General features: G+C 36.4%; 2 protein-coding genes across 4 annotated transcripts in view; one reads left to right on the top strand and one right to left on the bottom strand.

Annotated features, from left to right (window-relative positions):
* LOC135217307 (tyrosine-protein phosphatase non-receptor type 11-like) overlaps positions 1 to 23,219 on the top strand; it is a 233,173-nt gene that overhangs the window by 22,365 nt on the left and 187,589 nt on the right. Inside the window, exon 1 of one of the 3 annotated variants that reach the window (XM_064253079.1) lies at positions 20,189 to 20,231. The exons of the other annotated variants lie outside the window; for them this stretch is intronic. The gene's annotated coding sequence lies outside the window, so the exon portion shown is untranslated. Of the gene's footprint in view, positions 1 to 20,188; positions 20,232 to 23,219 lie in introns of those variants that run through there. 3 annotated transcript variants of the gene reach the window in all.
* On the bottom strand, positions 794 to 15,983 carry LOC135217309 (profilin-like). The gene is made up of 3 exons (XM_064253089.1): positions 15,829 to 15,983; positions 1,531 to 1,708; positions 794 to 1,125 (listed from the first exon to the last, which is right to left on the bottom strand). Exons 2-3 carry the CDS (start codon positions 1,706 to 1,708, stop codon positions 923 to 925), a joined length of 381 nt encoding a protein of 126 aa, XP_064109159.1. The 5' UTR covers positions 15,829 to 15,983; the 3' UTR covers positions 794 to 922.

Here is a 23,219-nt window from a genome sequence, read left to right as displayed (position 1 = left end):
TTTTTGTATGAGGCAGGTAATGCTGTGGTTGATTTCTATACAGGTATATCTGTATATGTGTAAATGTGGCAATGACTTTTGTAAGTTTATGGTTTCTGGAGCAACCCCAGATTACAGGAAGCAGCTCAATGTTGAAAGAATGAGAGCTTTATTTTTATTCAACATTTGCATTCATTTTTACTTCTGTCTTGAGCTTTGTACTTAATCTCATGCTAAGAGAAATGGCTTATATATTTAAGAATGTACAAACATACACGCACACCTACACTTGCAAATGAGGCACTCGAGAGGCTCCCTATACATTGAAGTACTCCAAAGTTATGAATTTAATAGGAAGATGTAGATAAGCATACAAGTACTCGGCATGGTACAAACATGTTAAGGTTTTAGTCTTCCTTTTTCAGGAAGATAGATATATGAGGTTGTAGTCCACAGGTGAAAAGAAAAGCAGAAATTCTATTTAGCTCACAGTTTCCCTCTCGATAAGGGCCAGTGGAGGCCGAAACTGTTGAGCTAAAAGGAATTTCTGCTTTTCTTTTTCCCCTGCGGAATACAACCTCATACATATAAAATACTTCAAATTTTAAGTATGTAACTAACCCAGTAGTTATACAGCTGTACATTCCACTTATAACTGTGTAATTACTGGGTAAGTATAATATTTTCCAAGAAGTTTTTCTTTGTTTTGAGACTTCAGTACAGAAATGTCTGTGGTAATAAAATGCATAAGTACATGGGTGGATACCGAAGTTATTTCATCTGGAAGTAATCAGAAATATGGTTAAGAAACCACTTTGCCATTTTAAGATTTAATGTTCAGTGTAGTGAAAATATAAGCGTTGATACATTAATTTAGTATATTATTAAAAAAGAAAGTAAGGTGCTCCAATGGACAAAAAATAAATTGTTAAAAGTTTTTGGGTTAGAAATTGACACTCTTAAGATAGTCTGCAAGAGCTTCCACAGTAGCTGCACACTGTCCTGGTTGAATGGGATCTTCATACTTGGCTAATATAATAGCTGTATTTGTTTTTGCAACGTGAATTCCCATACTTCCTTTCCTGGCCCTCAGCACATCGTCATTTCCACTTAAAAATATATACCTTTCACCTGCACACATCAGCCCTGTAATATGAAATATCAAGGATAATTAAAAGCAGCTATTTCTTCACTGCCATAGTACATTCACAAGTCCATATCATTCATTTGAAAGATCTCTCTTTAAGAACATATGACCCGTTACCAACCTTTTTCCTCGACCAATTTCCTTTGTTTGTCATAATGAAACATCAGCAAAGTACTGTACGTAGTCTACTCCAGTTTTTAATTGAATATGTTTATGCCTACAAGTATTTTTGATTTTTTTTTATATATGTTGGTTATGACATTGCTGTAACTGATCATTTTGTAATTGCTGCTCAGTTGAGAAGTATATTTTAGGCAAACACATTTACACAATGCAAACAAGAAATCAAAGACTTTAATTATGGACAAAAATACTCATATGATTTCAGAAAAGGAAAGAAATACCGCTTTGGTGGAATCCTGAGGGATTTGCAAACCCTGTTACAATAGCTTGGCATTCTTGTTGAGTTACACCCCAGCCTTCTGTTATTGCCCAGATTGAACCATCTAAACCAGCAATTGCTCCTTGAGAAACATTGCCAGTGCCGGTTAGTTGCTTAGAGACATAGTCATTCCAAGACATCTGTGAAAATAAAAGTAGTTTAGTTGAATATAACAGTTTTTATGTAAAAAGGTGAACTGCATTATGGTTACAAATGCTTTTATTGTCAGTGTCTGTTTAGGGGATAAGATTGAAATGAGTTGTCTCCACTGGTTTTCACTCATACCTGAATTCCCATCTTATCAATGCCTTTGTCATGGTAGATCTTGGTAGTGCTGCCTATTGTTCAGATTCAGATAAACTGCAGCAGCGTAGATTGGATCATGTATGCTATTGTGTAACATATGTTGATGTAAAGTCTAAAACAATTACTGCTAGTGTTTTAGGAAAGGTTATTGAATGCCATTTAAAACTACACAGATTTTGCCAGTTGGATCATTGAGGTTATTTTTCACTGATGCTAGGTACAGACTGAAAAAAGGCCAGGCCAGAGATCATTTTTCACTGATGCTAGGTACAGAGGAAAAAGGGCCAGGCCAGGTTGTTTCTTATGTCATTGCCAATAAATCTTAACTTTGTAATATTTAAAATGTAAAAATAAAATTAAATGCTAATGTTACAGTTCAAACCAGTTTTTTTCCACTAAGACAAAAGTAAGTCTTCCTTTGTTTTCAGTAGAGGGAATAATTTCATGAGCTTGCAAAACTGAATATACTACATGTAAACATTGATTGTAATAATGATGAAACACAATTGACTGTGACAGTCACAATCATTATGAATGTCCCTTTTTTGTTTATTTATTTATTTATTTATTTTTTGTGTGTGTGAATAAGACTTCAGTTTATATATGTTTATGTTGAGTTAACTTGAGAGAATTAAGGAAAATGTTTTTGCAATAACTAGTTATTGTATCTTAGAATACTGAACCAACATGACCTAACTGCAGTTGAAAAAATCAAAGTATAATTGCTTTGTTATCTACAGTGATTTACTTTAGATTTTTTCAGTGGTAAAGAGTATAGAGCCCTCATATTTTAGGTAATTTTTATGAGGAAAAACAAGAATGGTAATGGTGGGGTATGTTTAAAATTGGGTTTTCAAAGCCTTCTCCCATTACTGGTATTACTGGTATTGTAACATATTACTGTAGTATTTATTATTACCAGATGTTTTGTATCCTAAACTGAAATTGGAAGCAGTGATGAAATTACTTTTTTGGCAAATTTTATGGCCAACTCAGGTGTTAAAAGAATACTAATTTTCTTACTAACAGAAATAAATAATAATTACTCTGGAATAAATTTAGTAAAACATCTAGACTTCACCATTTCTAGGAACATTTCTTGACTGTTATTTTAGGAAGAAAATAGTAGGCATAAAGCTTCAACAGTTGTTTTGAACTGTCTGCCCCACAAAGTACAGTTATATAATTATTGACTGGGAAGATTTTAGATTTTTTTTTTTAAGAAATTCCAAAACAATGCCATTGTCGGTTTTGCTTTTAATGAGTTTGTTAGCATTTTTATACAAGTTAATTTTACTGTAACCATCCTCTTGAGAAATGGACTCACTGAACATTATTTTACTTGTTCATGCAATAGTAATAGAACCAATTTTACATGATTTTTTTTTATCCTTGCTTTTCAAAGTAAGCAACCATATGGAGGAAGACTGAAAGACCAATAATAGGATACCCTTATCTGAAAAATAGATTGATCATAAAGAATAAAAGTTCTTTAAGGAGAATGCAGCTTATATAGATATATAAAAAAAACAGACAGCAATATGTCAGTAAAACAAAGGCAGTGGTACATTGTGAAATCAGTCAATCAGCCTCAGACTTACAATTATCACTATCATTAATTCTTCGTTAGGATCCTTCCACAGTTTTAGAATGAAATGAATAAAAGAATTATGGTACTGGTCACTCTGACATCAAAACATTTAGGTATCATGTATTCACAGTAAGAATATACAATTTGTTTACTTCGCAAGGCATGTTATATGCTTTGGGCAAACAGAAAAACAGTGCTTACTATAGTAGATTCACACCAAGAGTGCATCTGATGTATAGGTCAGTCCCTTTCGATGCTCCTGATTGGCTGTTGATAAGCCAATCACAGGGCTGGAAACTCAGTCTCTCAAGAGAGTTCACAATGACAGGATGTATGTCCCATCTCTCCTGAGGGATACATCTTTCAAAAGTATCCCTCAGGAGAGGTGAAACATACATCCTGCCTATGTGAACTCTTGAGAAACTGAGTGTTTCCAGCCCTGTGGTTGGCTTATCAACAGCCTTTCAGGATCGTAAGGGACTGGCTTAGACATCAGATGCACTCTTAATGTGAATCTGCTATAGTAAGATGGCACAAGAATTTATGGATGATTTATTGGTTGAGTATCTTATATAACTGAATATCTGTTGAGCTAGTCTTGGAGAATTTGAATGATTCCAGTGCAGTAGTTTAGTGTGATATTTGGCAATGCTTAAATAACTTGGGGTACTTTTCAAATGAGAATGACATTATGTAAGATTGCTTTAGTAGATTACTGAGGGACAACAGTTGATAAGTTAAATTTATCTTTATCTGTAATCTTTATGCTTGGTGATTAGTTAGTTATGTTAGTTTTGTGGGGCATTAATGGAAAGTTTAATGAAACTTTTTACCATCATTGTATAATTTTTTTTATATTTCTGAATAGTTTATAAGAATAATTTTATGATTATATAGAGTTACTGAATTTTTTAAAAAAGATTTCCTGTGTGGAAATAGTAAATATAAAAATATTGTTTATTTACATTTTTAAATGCTTTACTAATTATAGATGGTAACAATTTTTGTTTTTCTAAATTCTTATAAACCAACCAGTCACTTTGCTCACAGCTTGTGTTGGCAGGGCATCCTAAAGAGAGGTGAAAAGTTAACAACATGAATTATTATATATGTTCAATAGCTTGAGCAATAAGAAGGGAAGAGAGAGGGATGCATCTAAGAAACTGAGGAGTAAGAGAAACGAGAGAGTGGCCTTTAGTAATATAAAAATAAAAAAATTATCATTTGGAGTAGGTTATCATCATCTAGATTTTTATTATATGAAAAGAAAATTTGGCAGCCAGTTATGAAGTTTCAAGATGGACTGTCTTAAGACTTGTTCATGACATTATTTTTATGATATACTAGTAGAGTCTTGGGAGAACATTGTTTATGATTAATCCTCATCATTGCCTCCAGTGCTATGCGACTCAAATGGCCTCTGTGAAATTCCTTAATTCTTTCCTCTCTTATTTTCTACAAATCTACCATTCTCTTCTTTGGCCTTCCTTCTCATAATTTTCATATAAGTAGGTCTGGGTCTTCCAACCATCCTACCAGCTGACTCCTGAAATTGTTAATACTGTACCTTCAAATTATTAAATCCTTTGAGGAAAGTTTCATTGTAATATCATGGTCGTACTATAATTAGGTATAATCTTTCTTCATATGCATTTTCAGTCCATTTGATATCTAAGGCTTATTGAGCCTACCCATTGTTTGATTTACCTTTTTCAGCTTGTCACTTTATTCCAACTCAAGTGACCATGTACGGGATAGCATTGTTCCTATATAGCTGAAAGATTCAAAATCGTAAATCCTTTCTCCTTGGTGCATATGCCGTCCTCATTACTTCTGTTTTCTTAGTGTTATTTTGCATCCTTACACTCTAGATATGTGATGCATTTTATTAAGCAAGCTTTTGGGATAACTGGGGTATATAGGGGAATATACATATATAAGTATATACCATCAGGTAGTTGCATTTCTGCCAATTAGTGAGCACCAGGTCCAGTTGGCCCTAAATGCTTGTTCTTGGATTAATGCACCTTTTGTTTGGTAGGGTGATAATTCATTAAGTAAACACCATAAATCATTAGCAGCATCATGATGGATAGGGTCAAGACATTTAGTGCTTCATCTTCTCAGCTTCAACTTGGTATACCTGGATGATGACCTTAGTTAAAAACTGATTAACTTTAAACTTAAGCCTCTGAAGTCTACTAGATTTTGCCATGTAAATGGATAGGCACAATTTAGAAATGGCCCCTAATCCCTTGGTTGTAGGATGCTAAGAATATTAGTTTATAAATGTTAAGGATAAACTGAAAATTAGAAGTTGTTGAAATTGGAACATAAGAACCCGGAATCAAGCTTGAAATATAGAACAAATAGAAAATTAATTCATGGACTATCACAAGAATTTTAAAAGAGAAATGCGAGGTGGATAATGTAATTGGATTAGGCAGAAGGTTTGGGCATGGACATAATCCTGAGTGTTGGAAAGGCACTGACTGTATGGAAACCAGTGAACAGTAGAGTATTTCTAGCAAAATTAAAATTGAAATAGTGCAGTATGATTATGATGGTGTAATTTGTACCAGGAATGAGGAAGCAAAGACTAATGATATGGAATGGTATGTCATAGCTGAGGTGCCGAAGGTCCCCTGACTGAAATTGGCAACTGTAGAGGCATTGGATCTTGTCAGTTGTAATGAAAATATTCGGAATGCTTTTTCTCAGTAGGTAGGAGAAAGAAGTGAGTAGAATATGTAGTAGGAGATGAACCAGCGGGTTTTTCAGACAATTCAGACAAGGCGGCAGTCGCACAGATCAAACATTTGTATGTTAAGGATCTCTGGAAGTGTTATCTAAACAGCCATTTAGGGAATGAAAGGCAACATTGCAAAGTAGATGCAACAAATCTATGGCTATTCATAGTACACTGATGAACTTAAATCTAACTACAGACGTTTAGTGTTTGGAGATATTTATTGAGGTAGTCCTTAAGAAGTAAAAGGAAAGTTTTAAAAGTGTTTAGCCTACAGTGCTTAGTCCCAGTTGGAGTACCGGGGAGATTTTTCAACTTGAAGGAACAATTTCAAAATGCAGCCTACGTAAGTAATGCGATAATGATAATAAATGAATAATTTCTCTTCCGGTCGAGATAAGGGATATAACTATGACTACAAAATAAGGAATTTTAAGCCATGTGGTGAACACAGCGGACGAACTGGTGGAAGGATTACAACGTTCTGATTGCCATACAGTATTTCCTAAATGTCAGAGTGAAGATTTGATGCTTCCTTTCGGAAATGAGTGGCTTTTAAAGTTTCTCTCTCTCTCCTCTCTCTCTCTCTCTCTCTCTCTCTCTCTCTCTCTCTCTCTCTCTCTCTCTCTCTCTGCTTTTATGGGAAAATGTCAACGTAGATAGGAAAGGAACTTAGTGATGGAGCTCGCTTTTATCTATGTGGACATGATTCATGTAGCTGGTTATCATGTTGATTAGATAATGGTAATTCGATTGCCGGACTGACTACCTCCCCGTGCCCGAGATGTTCAAGTATTTGGGTTTCGTTCAAAAGTGAAATTTGCAAGTTTTGAAGGAAACGCGAGCTTTCAGTTTCTAGTGAATTACTGTTGACACCTTTGTTGTGTTCGTAATTGTATATGTTTTGTAATTATTAGACTTTATAGGCAAGGCAGTCTGATTCTAACTCACCTACTTTAATGAGGGACCATGTTAGTTCATTTTTTCCGTTAGGAAGGAAGTATATAAGTTAAAGAACTAATGAAACTGTGCTTATTAGCTAAACAGGGCGGGAAACTAGCCGAATTGTCGTAAGTGTCCATTTATTATCTTTGGTAATGGGAGTTCTAATGCTTATGACATGACACTGGTAAAACGATGGCATCCATTCATATGGCGCATAGCAAAGTCCTTAGTGTGCAGGCAAAAGCAACGTTGATTGATTTATTTTTTATTTTTTTTTTTCGATGGAACATGTTCACGCTCCATCTCCCACAGAAAGAGAAAGACCACCCCACCTATCCTTCAGATGCGGATAACCCTTAATATAAGTACTGCTAAGTCTACTCAAATCCAGAGGAACTGCCCGGAGCAGTAGTCCGATTCGAAAGTCCCCCATTTCATAATCAAGAAGGCGCACGTTGCACCGTTCCATCGTCATAAAATGTATGACTAATGCATGTCAGCAGAATTATGAATGTGACTGCATGTGCAAAGTCTGGCAGGCAGTTAGACAGGTCGAATTTATGAACCTTCCAGCACGTTACTGAATACAGAGATCATTAAAGCCAAAGGACTTGAGGAAATTGTTCCCCTAATGTGCATTTTGTTTTAATTGAAAGGACCATCAGATACAAAAGAATATCTTTGAATCACTTCGGGATACGAAGTTCAAATTGCTCTGCATGAGACACTGCATTTCCGCCTCAAGATCCTCTAAAAGTTACAATTTGAGACCGAAGGCAAAGTTCATAGGAAAATGATATGGAACAAGAGACTGAGAGTAGAAGTTCTGTAGTTCTGTACGTGTGAGGGGATTAGCAACTATTTTTTCTTTCTTTCTTTAGAGGTGGTCATTAATTTGAGCGGGAAAAGCATTAGCCTGGAGTGAACCAGAGGGACAACTCGAGAAACAGACTAGAGACCAGATGTGGTCCTTAACTTACTGTGAAACGACTCTAGAACGTTATAAAAAAAAATCAGTCCAAAGTGAATGGTCTCGCTAATCATATAAGACTTCACAAATGGCGAAATGCTGGCGTTATATCACATTTTCGTCATGGGGTTGTATAGGCAATGTAGATAAATAATATGACTCATGGTACTAATATGTTCGATTTATATGTGTGTGTGTGTATATATATATATATATATATATATATATATATATATATATATATATATAAATGAATAGGATGGAGAAAAGCCAGCGTAACATCATACATGTATTTTCCAAATTTTCGAGACTTTGGGTCTCATCATCAGGGCTGTAAAATATACAAAATATACAAATTAAAAAAGACTCAGAATTAATATTAATAAAAATTGAAGTACATAAAAGTTAAATATAATAATGTAAAAAAATGAACTAAAAATGAAATAAAATATATATATATAAAAAATTAAGAAGTGAAGAATGCTTAAAAGTTAGTACCTATCTCTAAGGAGTTAAAAAACTGAGTGACGTTGTCTGGTTTGGAAAGGAGGACGTCAACTATGCTAAATATAGAACTGTGGAAGAAGTCTGACCATTTAATGGGGGCACAAGCTGTTTGATTGTTAACGACTCCAAAACAGAGAGAGAATAGTCATTGGGCGCTTGGGTGACAATACGAAAATCCTTATGTGAAAATGATGTTTTACATTTATTACAATGCTCTCGTATGTTAGAAAATTCCTTCGTTTCAAAGTACATCCCGTACGGTGACTGACTCCGAGATGAGAGTCGATTCTGACTTTGAGCAGTCTTCTGGTGGCTCCCACGTATTTCCCGATCTTACATTTCGGGCAAGTAAAGCAATATACCACCAAAGACCGCATCAAAGCCGGAAGTTTATCTTTGTGGGAGAACAAAGAACCCAGAGTTTTAGGATTTTTTGCTATCAACTTAAGATTCACGGCCGGAAAAGTTTTCTGAATGACCTTTTTGTATTTGCACCTTAAATGCGTTCGACTGAATGAAAGGTATAGAGGCATATATTAATAATTTAGGCACGTTCGGTGCAAGTTGACGTGGCTGAAATTTATCATTTAAAAAGTTATTGACATATTTCAAGAATAAGGCTGGAGGATACGAATTGTTTTTAAAAAACTGAAGTAAAAATTGGATTTCTCTATGGAAGTTATGCCAGTTGGAAGATAACATATAAGCACGATGTAATAGCGTGGAAATACTATTTAATTTAAATGTTATGGAACAACTGCTATAACTTCCATAGAGAAATCCAATTTTTACTTCAGTTTTTTAAAAACAATTCGTATCCTCCAGCCTTATTCTTGAAATATGTCAATAACTTTTTAAATGATCAATTTCAGCCACGTCAACTTGCACCGAACGTGCCTAAATTATTAATATATGCCTCTATACCTTTCATTCAGTCGAACGCATTTAAGGTGCAAATACAAAAAGTCATTCAGAAAACTTTTCCGGCCGTGAATCTTAAGTTGATAGCAAAAAATCCTAAAACTCTGGGTTCTTTGTTCTCCCACAAAGATAAACTTCCGGCTTTGATGCGGTCTTTGGTGGTATATTGCTTTACTTGCCCGAAATGTAAGATCGGGAAATACGTGGGAGCCACCAGAAGACTGCTCAAAGTCAGAATCGACTCTCATCTCGGAGTCAGTCACCGTACGGGATGTACTTTGAAAACGAAGGAATTTTCTAACATACGAGAGCATTGTAATAAATGTAAAACATCATTTTCACATAAGGATTTTCGTATTGTCACCCAAGCGCCCAATGACTATTCTCTCTCTGTTTTGGAGTCGTTAACAATCAAACAGCTTGTGCCCCCATTAAATGGTCAGACTTCTTCCACAGTTCTATATTTAGCATAGTTGACGTCCTCCTTTCCAAACCAGACAACGTCACTCAGTTTTTTAACTCCTTAGAGATAGGTACTAACTTTTAAGCATTCTTCACTTCTTAATTTTTTATATATATATATTTTTATTTCATTTTTTAGTTCATTTTTTACATTATTATATTTAACTTTTATGTACTTCAATTTTTATTAATATTAATACTGAGTCTTTTTTAATTTGTATATTTTGTATATTTTACAGCCCTGATGATGAGACCCAAAGTCTCGAAAATTTGGAAAATACATGTATGATGTTACGCTGGCTTTTCTCCATCCTATTCATTTTAAATCTACGGCGTTCCAGATGCCCCAACCTTCCTGCATATATATATATATATATATATATATATATATATATATATATATATATGTATATATGTGTGTGTGTGTGTTAATCCTTAAATAATTACAAATTGTCAGTTTCACAAACCAGGCATAGAAATTTGAATGTCTGTATGTTCACGTGACCCAGACGGTAACGGCAGCCCAAATCAACTTGCACATTAGAAAAGAATATGTTGAAGAACGTCCCTTCGTCAATAACGAAATGTAAAAGATTATTGAAACAGGAGAACAGGCGGATACGCATTCTGTGAGTGAATGGACGGGACAGATCAGTCAGGTTTACAGGTAACCCTGTATACTATAGTAAAGAAAACTAAGCAAGGATTTGACTTCATTCTGGAACATTATCTGGACGTTGGAAGTGTTCGATAGCGATAAGAAGGAATATTCTCCTAAAATCCTTAAAGCACGGAGGAGGTGTCACCCACAGTTACTGGTACACCCCAGATAAACATTATTAACAGCACACAAGGTTACGAGAGATTCAGTGGCCATCCGAAGAGGTCTGAGAATTGTGATGCGCCTTGTGAAGGGAGAGTGACTTTCATATCCTTGATGAGAAGATATTGGATGTTGCACGGAAGGTCATTGCTAAAGTGAAAAGTATCGGAGAGAAACGGACTCCTGTTGAGTTGCAACTAACTGATCATTTCAAGAGAAGTTATAGAAGGGTCTTCAAAGATCCTAAGAGAAGGCCATATAAATAACTACGTAACTGTGCTTCAAGGCGACCGTAGAGTCGAACAAATATACGGTCAACAGTACCCATCTATAAACTGCGTCAGTTTTACGGTTTAGTGGTAAGAGCGGTTGCTTTACTTGGGAGAAGAGGAGCACAACCTACAACATCTTGCAGAAGATAAAGACACCAAAAAGTGCGCAGGTGCCGAAGCGTGGCATCTTCGTTGTCATGAGTCATCTAGACATTTGCTCAAATTATGCACTTGATGCTGTCCTCTCCAGAATATCGTTAGATTTGCTTCTGAAATCTGCAATACAAGTAGCATAATGCTTTTCTTTTTGTAGATTTCATATGCCATCTCTAGCCATGTAGAAGAGAACGCCTATTCCAAACGGTAAGGTTGCAATAGATAGTGGAAAATATGCTTTCCTAAGTCTTTTATATATATATATATATATATATATATATATATATATATATATATAAGGAGAGAGAGACTGTATCCGTATTATGGAACAACAAATAACTGTTCAACGCAAATTAGATATAGGCCACTCTTATAGTGATTTAGAATTTGAAGGCTAGGTAGAGGGTTTTATCACTCTCTGCAGCTTTGATTAAAAAAAAGGTGGTAAGTGACACAATAAACCTTGGGGAATGTCTAGTACCGGCACTGAATTCGGTTGCAAGTCAGCTTTGTGAGATAAGTCAGATTAAAAAAACCTGTCACAGTAGTAATTTAAAGCGAGTGTCGTAATTACCGTGAAACCCCTCAGGGGTTCTTACTATCAGCTGTTGTAGATTGAGAATTCATAAACGATTTATATTTAAACGTACAAAATACTCAGTATATTAGATAAAAAAAAGGAAATGTTTTCTACTAGACCTTAAAGATCCATGTGTTTTTGACGAAATATATGATATAATAGTTTAAATCCCACAGTGATTGCTGCAGTTGAGACGGGTAAGACGGCCAAAGTATGGTACGGCACTTAATTTTTGTATATATGTGTGTGTATATATATATTATTATATTATATATATTATAGATATTATATAATATATTATGTTATATATGTGTGGTTTGTGGTACCATTGATGCAATGAACGGACTCGTAATTAAAAACCCGCCTATACCGTAACGTTAGCTGGAAAGGATAGCAAGAATTCTTAAAAATGACGGCTTTTTTTTATATATGATTTGGTTGTATGGTCTTGTTTTAAAGATTGAAAGATTAAACTTGAAACTTGACTGATTAGGTCATGTTATAGTTGCAGTTTTTTTTTTTTCTTTTCTTTTCCTCTCTTTCCAAGGAAAATTCTATTTCCCGGTGGACTGTTGCCATGGCACGTTCGTGATAAGCAAGGCGGCCTTCTGACTAGTTGCCATCGTTAACTTTGCATTTTGCTAAGTTTCCATCTTACTAGAAAGGAAACCTTTAGTAAACGACTCTCCTCTTGTTCTTGATTCGTGCTGAGATAACACGAGAAACGAGAAATCTAAAGACCTTACGCAAATTTCCCCAAAGGTCGACAGTGAAAAATGTACGTAGTAAAAACAGTTTCAGGGTTTCGCGGGTTAAAGTATGCTCCCAATCAGTGAATGAAGTAGCTAGACTGTAAGTCGACTTTGTCGGTCTCAGCTAGGGAATTACGGCAAGCGACCAGTGCTCCGTACCATGTTATTAAAAAAGATATAAAACTCATCCGTTAACACATATATATATATATATATATATATATATATATATATATATATATATATATATATATATATATATATGTTATATGTATGTATGTATTAGTCCCGTTGTTCATACAAATTTTAAATCCAAATGAAGATTGAAGAAATTTCGAACTGGGGGTGAGCTTAAACGAAATTTTAAAATGTGCGCGAGTTCATTTCTGTGTATCGTTAGTTCGATTTTCTTTTCATCTTTGTTTTGTATTAAAGCAATAAAAAATGTTGATGCTGCCGGATGAATTGTTTGTAGTATTGTGTTATAACAAGAATAGAAAAGTCAAGACATGTGGAGGTACGTAGAATGGTTAAAAAAAGGGGGAAAAAAAAACTGTAGGTGATTGGATATATCAGTCTTTTGAGGTGGTTCGGTTATGTACAAAGGATGGTGGACGATGGTTGGTGAAAGGAGTTAATAATTCTGAAGTGTGAAGAGCAAGACTAGAAAGAGTTAGACGGTGCGAAGGAAGAGGGACATTCATATCTAGAAAACGTAAGTGTGCGCAGTCGAGGTGAATGGCGCTTGTGTATTGTGGAATTTAATACTCTGCTGTTGAGCACTTCTTCGTAGGTGTATGAAGCAGTTAATGCTTTAGAATTAGTCTGCACATTGGGTTCATTAACGAAGCTGTAATTAAAATCTTAACATTGGTAGTGACCGTTGGTTTTTTTTTTTATGTTAGGAGCCACTCCCTTTGGGACAGTGGCACCTACGTATATATGTACAGGTCAGGTTCATTGGAACAAAACTTTAGATGACGTGTTGCACAACCTTAAAGATGGCTTCGATTTTTCATGTTGTGGTATCTTGCAGCCAAGACCCATGTAGATCGTATAAGGATATGTGTTTCCACCAAGGGTGCTGGAGGTCGAAACCTTTCACATTTTCATCTGTTGTTCTGCTGTTGTTTTTGATTAAGCGGGCCTTATGCCAGAATGGGCTCTTGCTCACAGGGAGAGTGGTATCTGCGGGCGGTGGAGTAGTGAACTTTTTGCTATCCCGTTGGCAAATGTATTTCGTACAAGTGGTATTACTCTGTCGCGGATACCGGTGCTTCCGTATCTTGTTGCCTAACTTGACCTATATTAAAATATACATTTTTTTATATGTTAATGTAACGTGAAGGGCATTTTCATGCTTACGTAACATTATTTCGGCAGATATACGTACTTCAGTTTTGCATGAAAAAACCTATATATTTGCCTACTTAGTTTTGCTGCGAGGCGTACCTAGCTGCCAGAGAAGGTGGTCGTGTTCCGTAGCCCTTGAGTAATTTATCCAACTTTTTGTTGACCTAAGGGAAAAACCCGTGCAGTAGGCTTTGTTTTATGTTTCCAAAAGAATTGATTAAGGTTCCAATAGTTATATTTCCTTTTTAATGGTTTAACGCACATTGCTGTTTGTGGAATGAAAATATCTGTTTGGAAACATTCTACTTTTCCCTCCTGCCCCATTGAAATAATCTTCGATGAGAACAAGGTGACTAATTAGTATGGACGACCCGAATTTTCCTGCCAGTAATGATCACTGGCTCTAACGTTTGTGCTGGTGAGGTGTTGAAAGAGGTCAGCGATTGTGCTTTTGTGACTCCGGCGTTTTAAGCCAGGAATTCATCAGGTCCTTTGAGCATTCCGGGCACACAGCTTTATTAATACGTGTACGTACATGAATCCACTGCATCTCATATCGTCGAAGGAATGGGAAATGATATGCTGATCTAACGTATAAGTTATTATTTTGCAATTGATAGAAGTTCACTCTCGACGTAGTTCGGAAGTCACATAAAGCCTTTGGTCCCGTTGCTGAATAACCACTGGTTCCATGTAATGTAACACCATACAAACAAACAAACAACATTATTTTATAATAATAGTGAAAGACCTCAAAGCTGTAATGTTCTCTCTCTCTCTCTCTCTGTCCTGAAATTTAAAACTGTCTTGATAATGGGTTTTTATATCGTTACCCAAGTAACCAGCTCCAGTGAAAACTTCGTCCTTAAAGACATCTTGTTATAATTATAATCATTCACCCCCCCCCACCCCCATATAAAAAGGGTTATATGGCGATGAAGCATTAAGTAATCTTCACCAATCGTTGGCATCAACTTGTGTATAAAGGAATATTGCATTCTGTAACATTCTTGGCGTTTTCGTAGTTTTATTTTGCCTGCTTTGAGTGACTGAATGGAACAAACTGAGACAGGCGGTCGACATTTTGATGAGTTGAAAATAACGCATGTCAGTGCGTGCATCTGTCTTTGCAACTATTCAATATTTGAGTCAAGATCAAGAAGAGAAATTTCACGAAGACTTTCAGCGAATCTACTGATGATCTGAAGCTGTCTCTCACCGCGTAGTCTGTTTCATAATCGCATTGTGGGTCGTTTATCATGCCCAGAAAACAGTCGTGGTTACTGTAATAATGTTTGCTGCTTAGTAGATTAGATAAGCTACGAATTCTGTATAGAGCAAGTCGCACGAGGCTGATATTATTTCCATGTTCATGAGAGTGCCAGTTTATAATGGGTAACTGTTTTGCAGTGTGGATGTGATGAAAGTTTTTGCCTGCCGGAAGTTGCCTGGGTGAAGATGAGTCGCCATTCTTTAGAACAGAGAGCTGTTATTTATTCACCGTCGCGCCGAAGACTGATGCAGAGAAAATGTGTCCGTGTCTCGTAACTTCCTTTTATCTTGATGCGAGATCACGTAAACTTCTTGGTTCTGAATGAAACCGATTTGCATCGACTAAGCAGAGTTGCTTATGGGAAGACAACCTTCACCAAACTTTTTTTCTTCTTCTTAATGTCAGGGATGTGTCACTTCCGTTTGCATATCTAGTTTTAGATAGTGCGGAATTCTCAAGGCATGTTGGAGTTTTGCAGTTATTTACAACCTTTAAAAACTACGATAAATTCGTTTCAATTACCCATCAACTTACTTGAATCATTGTAAAAGATCGTCGTCATTTCTGACTGATCAGGGGAAGAAGGAAAAGGAGACTTACTTTGGGTGTGCGGTGTATGGCCGATGTGGAGAGCGTTGAGTGGCACCACCTGTAGCTTAGAGGAAGTGGAACTGCCTTTGAAAGGCCTTTGGGACCTCCCTCACTCGCATGGTAGCTTCTGTCTTATCACTAATTGATAAAGCCCTCTCGGTTACGCTTTGCTATTGATAAGTAAAACCCCCACACTCTGGGGGAATGTCCGGCGCCCTGCTGATTCCCGTTCTTTCCACGCCAGTTCGAATTTCTGGTGACTCGACTTTTGAGCGTGGCATTATGAATGGGGTTTGTTTGCTTTGACGGAAAGTAAATAGTCTCAATATAATTTGTAGTTAAATGCTTCTGTTATAATACTTGTAACTTTCGTCGCTCAAATGAGGCGCAGGAGATGGTCCACTTTGGCGTCCATCCAAGCTGTCCTTTTTAATTGGTGTACGAGAATGGTGACGCACCATCCAAATCATTAAAATTTGAACATAGTTTTGGCCTTGGGGTACTGAAGTGTTTCCTTTTGCGAGATTTTGAATATAGTTTTATAGATTAAAATTTAATGTTGGCATAAAAGTTTGATGCGGCCTCGATGTTCAAGGATGTTCAACCAAAGCCTCTCTCTCTCGGTGAAAGCAGATGCAATGTATTCTTCAAAATGTCTGTAGCGTCTCGTGTAGTGTAGGAGTTACATCATGTTCGGTTTATTTCATTTTATTTCGTTTCATTCCTAAAATGATCCGCATCATTCCAAACGACAAACGTGCACTTCCGTCTTTTCTTGGAGGAGTCGAAAAGTGTGAAAGGAAGCATGACAAAATGCTGAATCGCCGGCATGAGTTGCACTGTTGCACATCCAATGTGCTTTGGTTGGATGTCTTGCCCTGAAGTGCAGTGACCAGCCAGACATTTTGTGCAGTCGAAAAATCCGCGAGAGCAGAGAGAGGGTGGACGTTTAGGGATCCTCATCTTGGAATTCTCTGTATTATTCACCGAAGGAAACTTAAAGGGCAAGATGCCGAAGGCAGTACTTTGGAGGGGCTCTTCTCTCACCTTCCAAAATTCGCCAGTAGATTGATACGAGACCTTTTATTTTCCTCATAATAAAGAAATCCGTAACTAAATGACCGATCATCTGTTGCGTGAAGATAGTCGTTATTACGTTTTTGAGAATTAATTTCGGAAGGTTGTCGACGTTTGTTTGTAAGAGCAGTTGACAAAGAACACCAGAATGCGGGATGGGAGTCTGCGTGAGGGAGAGAGAATGGAATGTGTGTACCAAGATGATGTTCTCATCACGCGCAAGTCTCGTCGTTAAATGCACACATATACACATACACATCACACAGACACACTATATATATATATATATATATATATATATATATATATATTATATTTTATATATATATATATATATATATATATATTATATATATATCTATTAATATATTTGTGTGTTTGCTATTAAATCACGAAGAAATGAAATCAAAGTGATGATTATACGAAGAGAGTTACAGCCACGAAGGATAATACACATGCCTAGTGTTTCAATTTTCTTCCGTGGCTGTAACTTTTTTTATATTTATATATATGATGTATATTCTAAAGTTTTTCACTGATATGCCTCTCTTTAGAGGGATAGTTCTGTATTAAACTTGCAGTTCTGTAGTGTCTTTTTCCTCGATTTTGCTAGCCTCATGCTAAAGTAGCAGGTACATAATTTGATGGAGGCATAATTGACTTATCAGAAAAGTGCCTGAATTGTTTCCATCCACCGGAATTGATCTTCTTATGATAGGAGTGTGGTTCCTGCTTGGGTACTGGTTTCTTTGATTTCGTCTTTGGCAGTATTGAATGAAAAACAGTCAGTTTAATCCGTGATTCTGTTGTTCATTTCATCTTAGGGTCTATTTTCCGTCTTGAGCTGTCATTTTACTTTTCCACTTCCGTTGAACCTGGTGGAAGACCGCTTTTTGGGCGGCATCGTAATGCTCACATTGCTGCTACTTTCTACTCAAGTTCTTTGTATTGGATTATTTTATAGAGGCATTTTCTCCACGTGACCACATCCCTTGACTCTCCCGTTTTAAGAATCTGTTCTAATGCTTTCCTAAGGTTGAAGACGACTTGACTTTCCGTTTTAACTTCCTTGTTTCTGTTAGGACAATATTCCCATCGGTCTTCAAATTGCTCAATAGAGAAAAGCTTAGAATGGATGGAATAGGCTGCTTGGATGTGGTTGTAGAAAGGAACTGCACTGACACTGGAGTGATGAGCAACCTGCTTACTTATAAGAAGCAGCGAAAATTGTAGATCTCTGCCAGTGTAGTTACAGTAGCTAAAGTGTGAATGTGGCAGTGAGGACTCTTGTTCTGTTTTATCCTTGAAGTCTCTTCTTGCTAGAAATGTGTGTATATATATAATATATTATATATATATATATATATATATATATATATATATATATATATATATATATATGTATATATGTGTGTGTGTGTGTGTGTGTGTGTGTGTGTGTGTGTGTGTGTGTGCGTGCGCGCGCGCGCGCACTCGCACTAGCTGACCAACCCGGTGCTTCCCAGAAAAAATGAAGGATTCAGAAAAAACTTTCCTGCGTCTCCTTTGAATTGTTTCTTATAGTAGAGAATGTGTGCTATCATTGAAAATGGCTTTCTTTCTTGTGATTGAAAATTCTGTCTTGCATTCATTGTTTTAAATAAACATGCAATTATTGATTTATATATATATTATATTATATAGTAATATATATCTATATACATATATACTATATATTATATATATATATATCACTGTAATGTCTGTGTAGTTTATAAATTCATAAGGCTGTATCCTTCGATGTTTGTTTTTAACTACTATTTCATAATTTTTTAGATATTGGCTTCCAGTCTATATCTAGTTAAAGTTATATCATAGTAAAATTTATTGTTAAAATTAAGATTAAAGAAACTGTAAACGAAGCCGCCGTTGACCGTTGTCGATACTCCTTGCTTTGTTCCTGGTATCCAGTTTGGCATTGGTTGATTGATTAGGATGTAGTGAGAGGTGTCTTTGTATTGCATTTAACCAGAGGTCTGTCCATGGGAAGGAAGTGATAGCCGATCGAAGAGTAGGTTGTCCATCTTGTTCATTTCCTTGTTTTGTTTTGGGAGCTTTAACAAGATGACACAAATGTAAGTTTTAATTGATTCTGTTGGTGGAATGTTTTCTTGGCTGGTATAAGAGCTTAGTAGGAAGGCAAGAGTCCTCTCTTCCTTTCAAAGGATTCGGTTTCTTGTGATGTCCGAATGCACAGAAAGGCTGTGGAGGAATTTCTATGGGTTACATTTTTTTTTCCCACATGCCGCATAGTTGAGATTCTACCAAGATTCACTACTGGACAGGGTAAGAGGCTTTGGCAATTAAATTCACGTTTTTGAATTGGTCTGTCATTTTTCCATGACACTCTCTCCCTCTAAACATTGCGTTATTGTCATGTTTCTCTCTCTCTCTCTCTCTCTCTCTCTCTCTCTCTCTCTCTCTCTCTCTCTCTCTCTCTCTCTCTCTGGAAGGTTGCTGTTCGACTCCTTTCGAAGTTGAATATGCTTGAACTGTAAGTGGATAATTGTTATTTACTATTTAAGGTCATGTCTGAATGAATGGGTGAGTGGATGTAATTTGAAATTGTAAGGTAGTTACTGGCAGTACAAGCTTATTGAGAGAGAGAGAGAGAGAGAGAGAGAGAGAGACCCAGTTGAGGGTAGAAGAGGTGGTTGTGATGTGATTGTGCCAGTTAAGATTCATCATTGCTCACCCTCTTCTTCCTCCTCCTCCTCCTCCTCCTTCTCCCTCCCTCCCTCCCTCCCTCGCCATCTCCGCTCTGTCTCTTACAACCCCATATGTCCTCCTTTACTTCCCCCTTTCTTTCGCTAATTTCTTTCTTTGGACTCTTTTTGTCCTCTTTTCTTATGATCCTGCCTGAAAGCTTTGTCTTCTGTTCATTAGACTGTATCCAATGTCCATTGTTATTGGTGTTTTAATTTACTTGTAAGTGCTATGGTTGCTCATGATAATATATATCCGTCAGGATAACCATCGTATACATTCACTCAGACCACCAGTTAAAACTCATTTAGTTTAAGTTGGTTCTCTTACGCTGACGACTTTATTAAAGTCACACATTGTAGCTTCTTGTGCTTATTTCTAGTAGGACTCTCTCTCTCTCTCTCTCTCTCTCTCTCTCTCTCTCTCTCTCTCTCTCTCATGTCCAGTCATACCACGAAAGCCACTACCCCCCAATTACCCTTCCCGTACTCTCCTTGGTGCCTGGGGGCCAGTTGTTCCTCCGTCAGCTCTTTAGTTAGTGCCAAACATACCCCCGTCTCGTTTTGTGTCCCACGTGTGTGTGTGTGAGAGTGAGTGTCTTCTGGGTGTTTCCTCAGAGAATACAGCCGGAAAAGAAGATCCATTTCCTTGAGGATTGCTTGAGCGAGGAACGGAAACATGAGTGTAATGTTGCAATAGCAAAGTGAAGGTGTTTCAGCTGTTTGCGGACTGAAACAGGGGGAAACTCTGCCCGAAGCGGTGCCATTTGCGTCACGGGTCACCGTCTACTATGGGATTATTTTATTCCCGAGCGTTGCCTAAATTGGGAGGAGTTATTGGTGGTAGTTGGATAAATTGCAAAGTATGTGGAGTAAAGACAGTGACCTTTAAAGCTCACACAGGCACTGTACAGTGAGGGTTGCTAGATTTTGACTTGTGTTTTTTGTTTATGGTTTGGAGTTCTTGACCTGTGTAAAGTTGGATGGGTTAATTACTGTAGCTGAATGATTGATTGAAGGTTAAAAAGATAGAAAGTAATAAAGATAATTGGGTCGAAGAGAAACCTGAAAGAAAAAACATAGTCAAAGAACAAAGGTAAATAATGCCTATGTTCTGATAGTAAAGATAGGGAAGAACTCAGGAGAAATAGTAACATGCAAATATGACAAATTAGATATTGAATTGAGTGAAAATTGGGACACTATCTACCTAAGAATTGCAGCCATCGAAAAATACCGTAGTTAGATATGGATCCGGGAAAAATGCTTTGCTTTTGCATAACTTTAATCCATTACTTAATCACAAGAGTAGGTTGCTGGAACAGTATAGGGTTGTACTAAATTACTTCAGAAATTAAGTTTAATTTAGATAACAGCGAAACTAAAAATGAATAAATTGCCCCGGAATAGAGTCGCGCCTATCCTTACTAAGCTTCAGCGGCTACTGTTAAAACAAGAATCGAATAAAAGACAAAATATGATGAGGACCACCACAAGAAATGCGTCACCGAAACCACCATTACACTTACGAGTAGAGAATTTTAGGTGTAGTTCCAAGATTGAATATATATACTATATACTATGCACATATACATACATATATGTGTGTACGTATGTGCATGTATGTATCTTGGCTCCATTAATCTAAAGTTCTCTGTCCTACTACGTATGTATAATGGTGGTTTCGGTGACGCATTTTTTGTGGGTGGTCTCGTACATATTCTGTAATTTGTTCTTTTTCGTGGTGGTTATAAGCTAATCACATGGGTGTGTGTCTTGGCTTCATTATTCTAACATATGTATGTATATATATATATATATATATATATATATATATATTATATATATATATATATACACATATATATGTGAGTGTGTTTATATAATACACACACACACACATATATATATATATATATATATATATATATATATATATGTGTGTGTGTGTGTGTGTGTGTGTGTAAGCGACCATGGAGAGTCTTGAGTCCTGGGTTACACGAGACAGAGCCCCATCAAAGTTTGTGTGCGAATCGGCACCGCACACGTTTTAGATTTCGACTACGAGTAGTCTGTATTTCAGTCATTGGAACAAAAGATGAAGAAGTTTAAGCTAAATAATGATCGTGAGATGTATGTAACCGAAGTTGATGAAATTCAGTTTAGATCTGAAATGATATTAAGGAATGATGACAGCTTTGTATGTTCTTTAGCCTGAACTTCAGTAACCAGGTCACACTTAGTAGTGCGGTGCTGTTTGCATTCATTTTGTCAAATGCTTCAACATTTGCAAGTAATCCAATTATATAGTTTTTTTAAAATTATGATTTAATTTTGAGAAAATTTAGTTAAAATCAAATCCTTCGGGTCAGCCCTGAGAGAGCTGATAATCAACTCAGTGGTCTGGTAAAACTATTTTAATATAATAGTAATAATAATAATACCACTTTAAAAATGTCTAGTTATGTCTAAATCTTAAACGAACTTATATATGAAATTGGTAGGAGGAAAATTTGGTAAGTTGTGCATTCTGGCTAAGAGCTTGAGTCAGAATGAGCTGGGTAACTCGCTGGTTGCATATAGCAAATGGTTGCACGCCATTAGCATCCGCCACCTGTTGCATTCAGGCACCATTGTAGAGTCTATACCTCCCAGGGAAGGAAAGTGCAGCGTGGAAAATTGCAACGATGTTGTTAAGACTTGTAGCACATTTGCCACATTTTTCTGGTAAACAAAATAGTTGAGGCTGAAACCATTCTCTTCCAGAAGAGTTATGCTTCTCTGTTATGCTGGGTTGCGCACCAGTCGGTCATAGGAATGATTAACAGACAATTTTAGGTAAAATGGAGTTGAAAGAGGCGGCTTGCTGTTACAACCCTTATGTTGTTATAATTAATTATGATTATCATTACTTTTTTTAACTTAGCTTTTCAGTCTTCATTTTCATGTAAAAATATTTTTACATTTTATTTAGAATTTTGTCTATATGAATCTTATTTTCACTAAGAACGAAATATATATTTAAGAAGAGTTGAACAAAGAAGGAAAAGCTCACGTTCATTATTTGTAATGAACTTTTGACAGATAGCGAGTTACTCTCTTTGACCTATGGTTATTGCAACGCCATGCATCTCTCGACCAGCAACCCCCACTAAATCTATTCGAGCTTGCAAAGGAACTCCGTTCTCCATGTAAACTACCCAAAAATAATGAGAGAATGGGGCATAAGAAAAATTGAATGTTGTACAATAGACCATAAATTCACCAAAGCCAAAAGGCACAAGATCGAACTAAGCCCCCGAGATTAAGGGCCGAGGTGCAAGACATATATTCGTGGTTTTTTAGTCATTCCGTCTTCTCTTTACATTATGGACGGTTGGTGTTTGGGTTGTTCTCTCTCTCTTTACCTTTGTTTGTTTTTACTTTGATTTTTAATTTTTAAGACTATTTTAATATTTGTGAGTTCCTTTGTTTTTATCATTGAATGTTATTTATGTCTCTCTTTGCTCTTTTACAGACTGATGATGCACACAAGTTTCATGTGCGAAACGTTTCGTTGAAAATAAACTTGATTCCTTT

This window comes from Macrobrachium nipponense, chromosome 7, assembly GCF_015104395.2.
Source record: "Macrobrachium nipponense isolate FS-2020 chromosome 7, ASM1510439v2, whole genome shotgun sequence".
In the NCBI taxonomy this organism is placed as follows: Eukaryota; Metazoa; Arthropoda; class Malacostraca; order Decapoda; family Palaemonidae; genus Macrobrachium; species Macrobrachium nipponense.
The sequence above is the reverse complement of the archived record's forward strand: the minus strand, read 5'-3'. Positions and strand labels throughout refer to the sequence as shown.

What these genes read in the sequence shown, in the direction of transcription:
- LOC135217309 (XM_064253089.1), bottom strand. Translation starts at nt 1,708, where the DNA reads ATGTCTTGGAATGACTATGTCTCTAAGCAACTAACCGGCACTGGCAAT. An exon ending in CTCAGGATTCCACCAAAGCG is followed by an intron (nt 1,126 to 1,530) that starts GTATTTCTTTCC and finishes TTCATATTACAG; the next exon opens with GGCTGATGTGTGCAGGTGAA.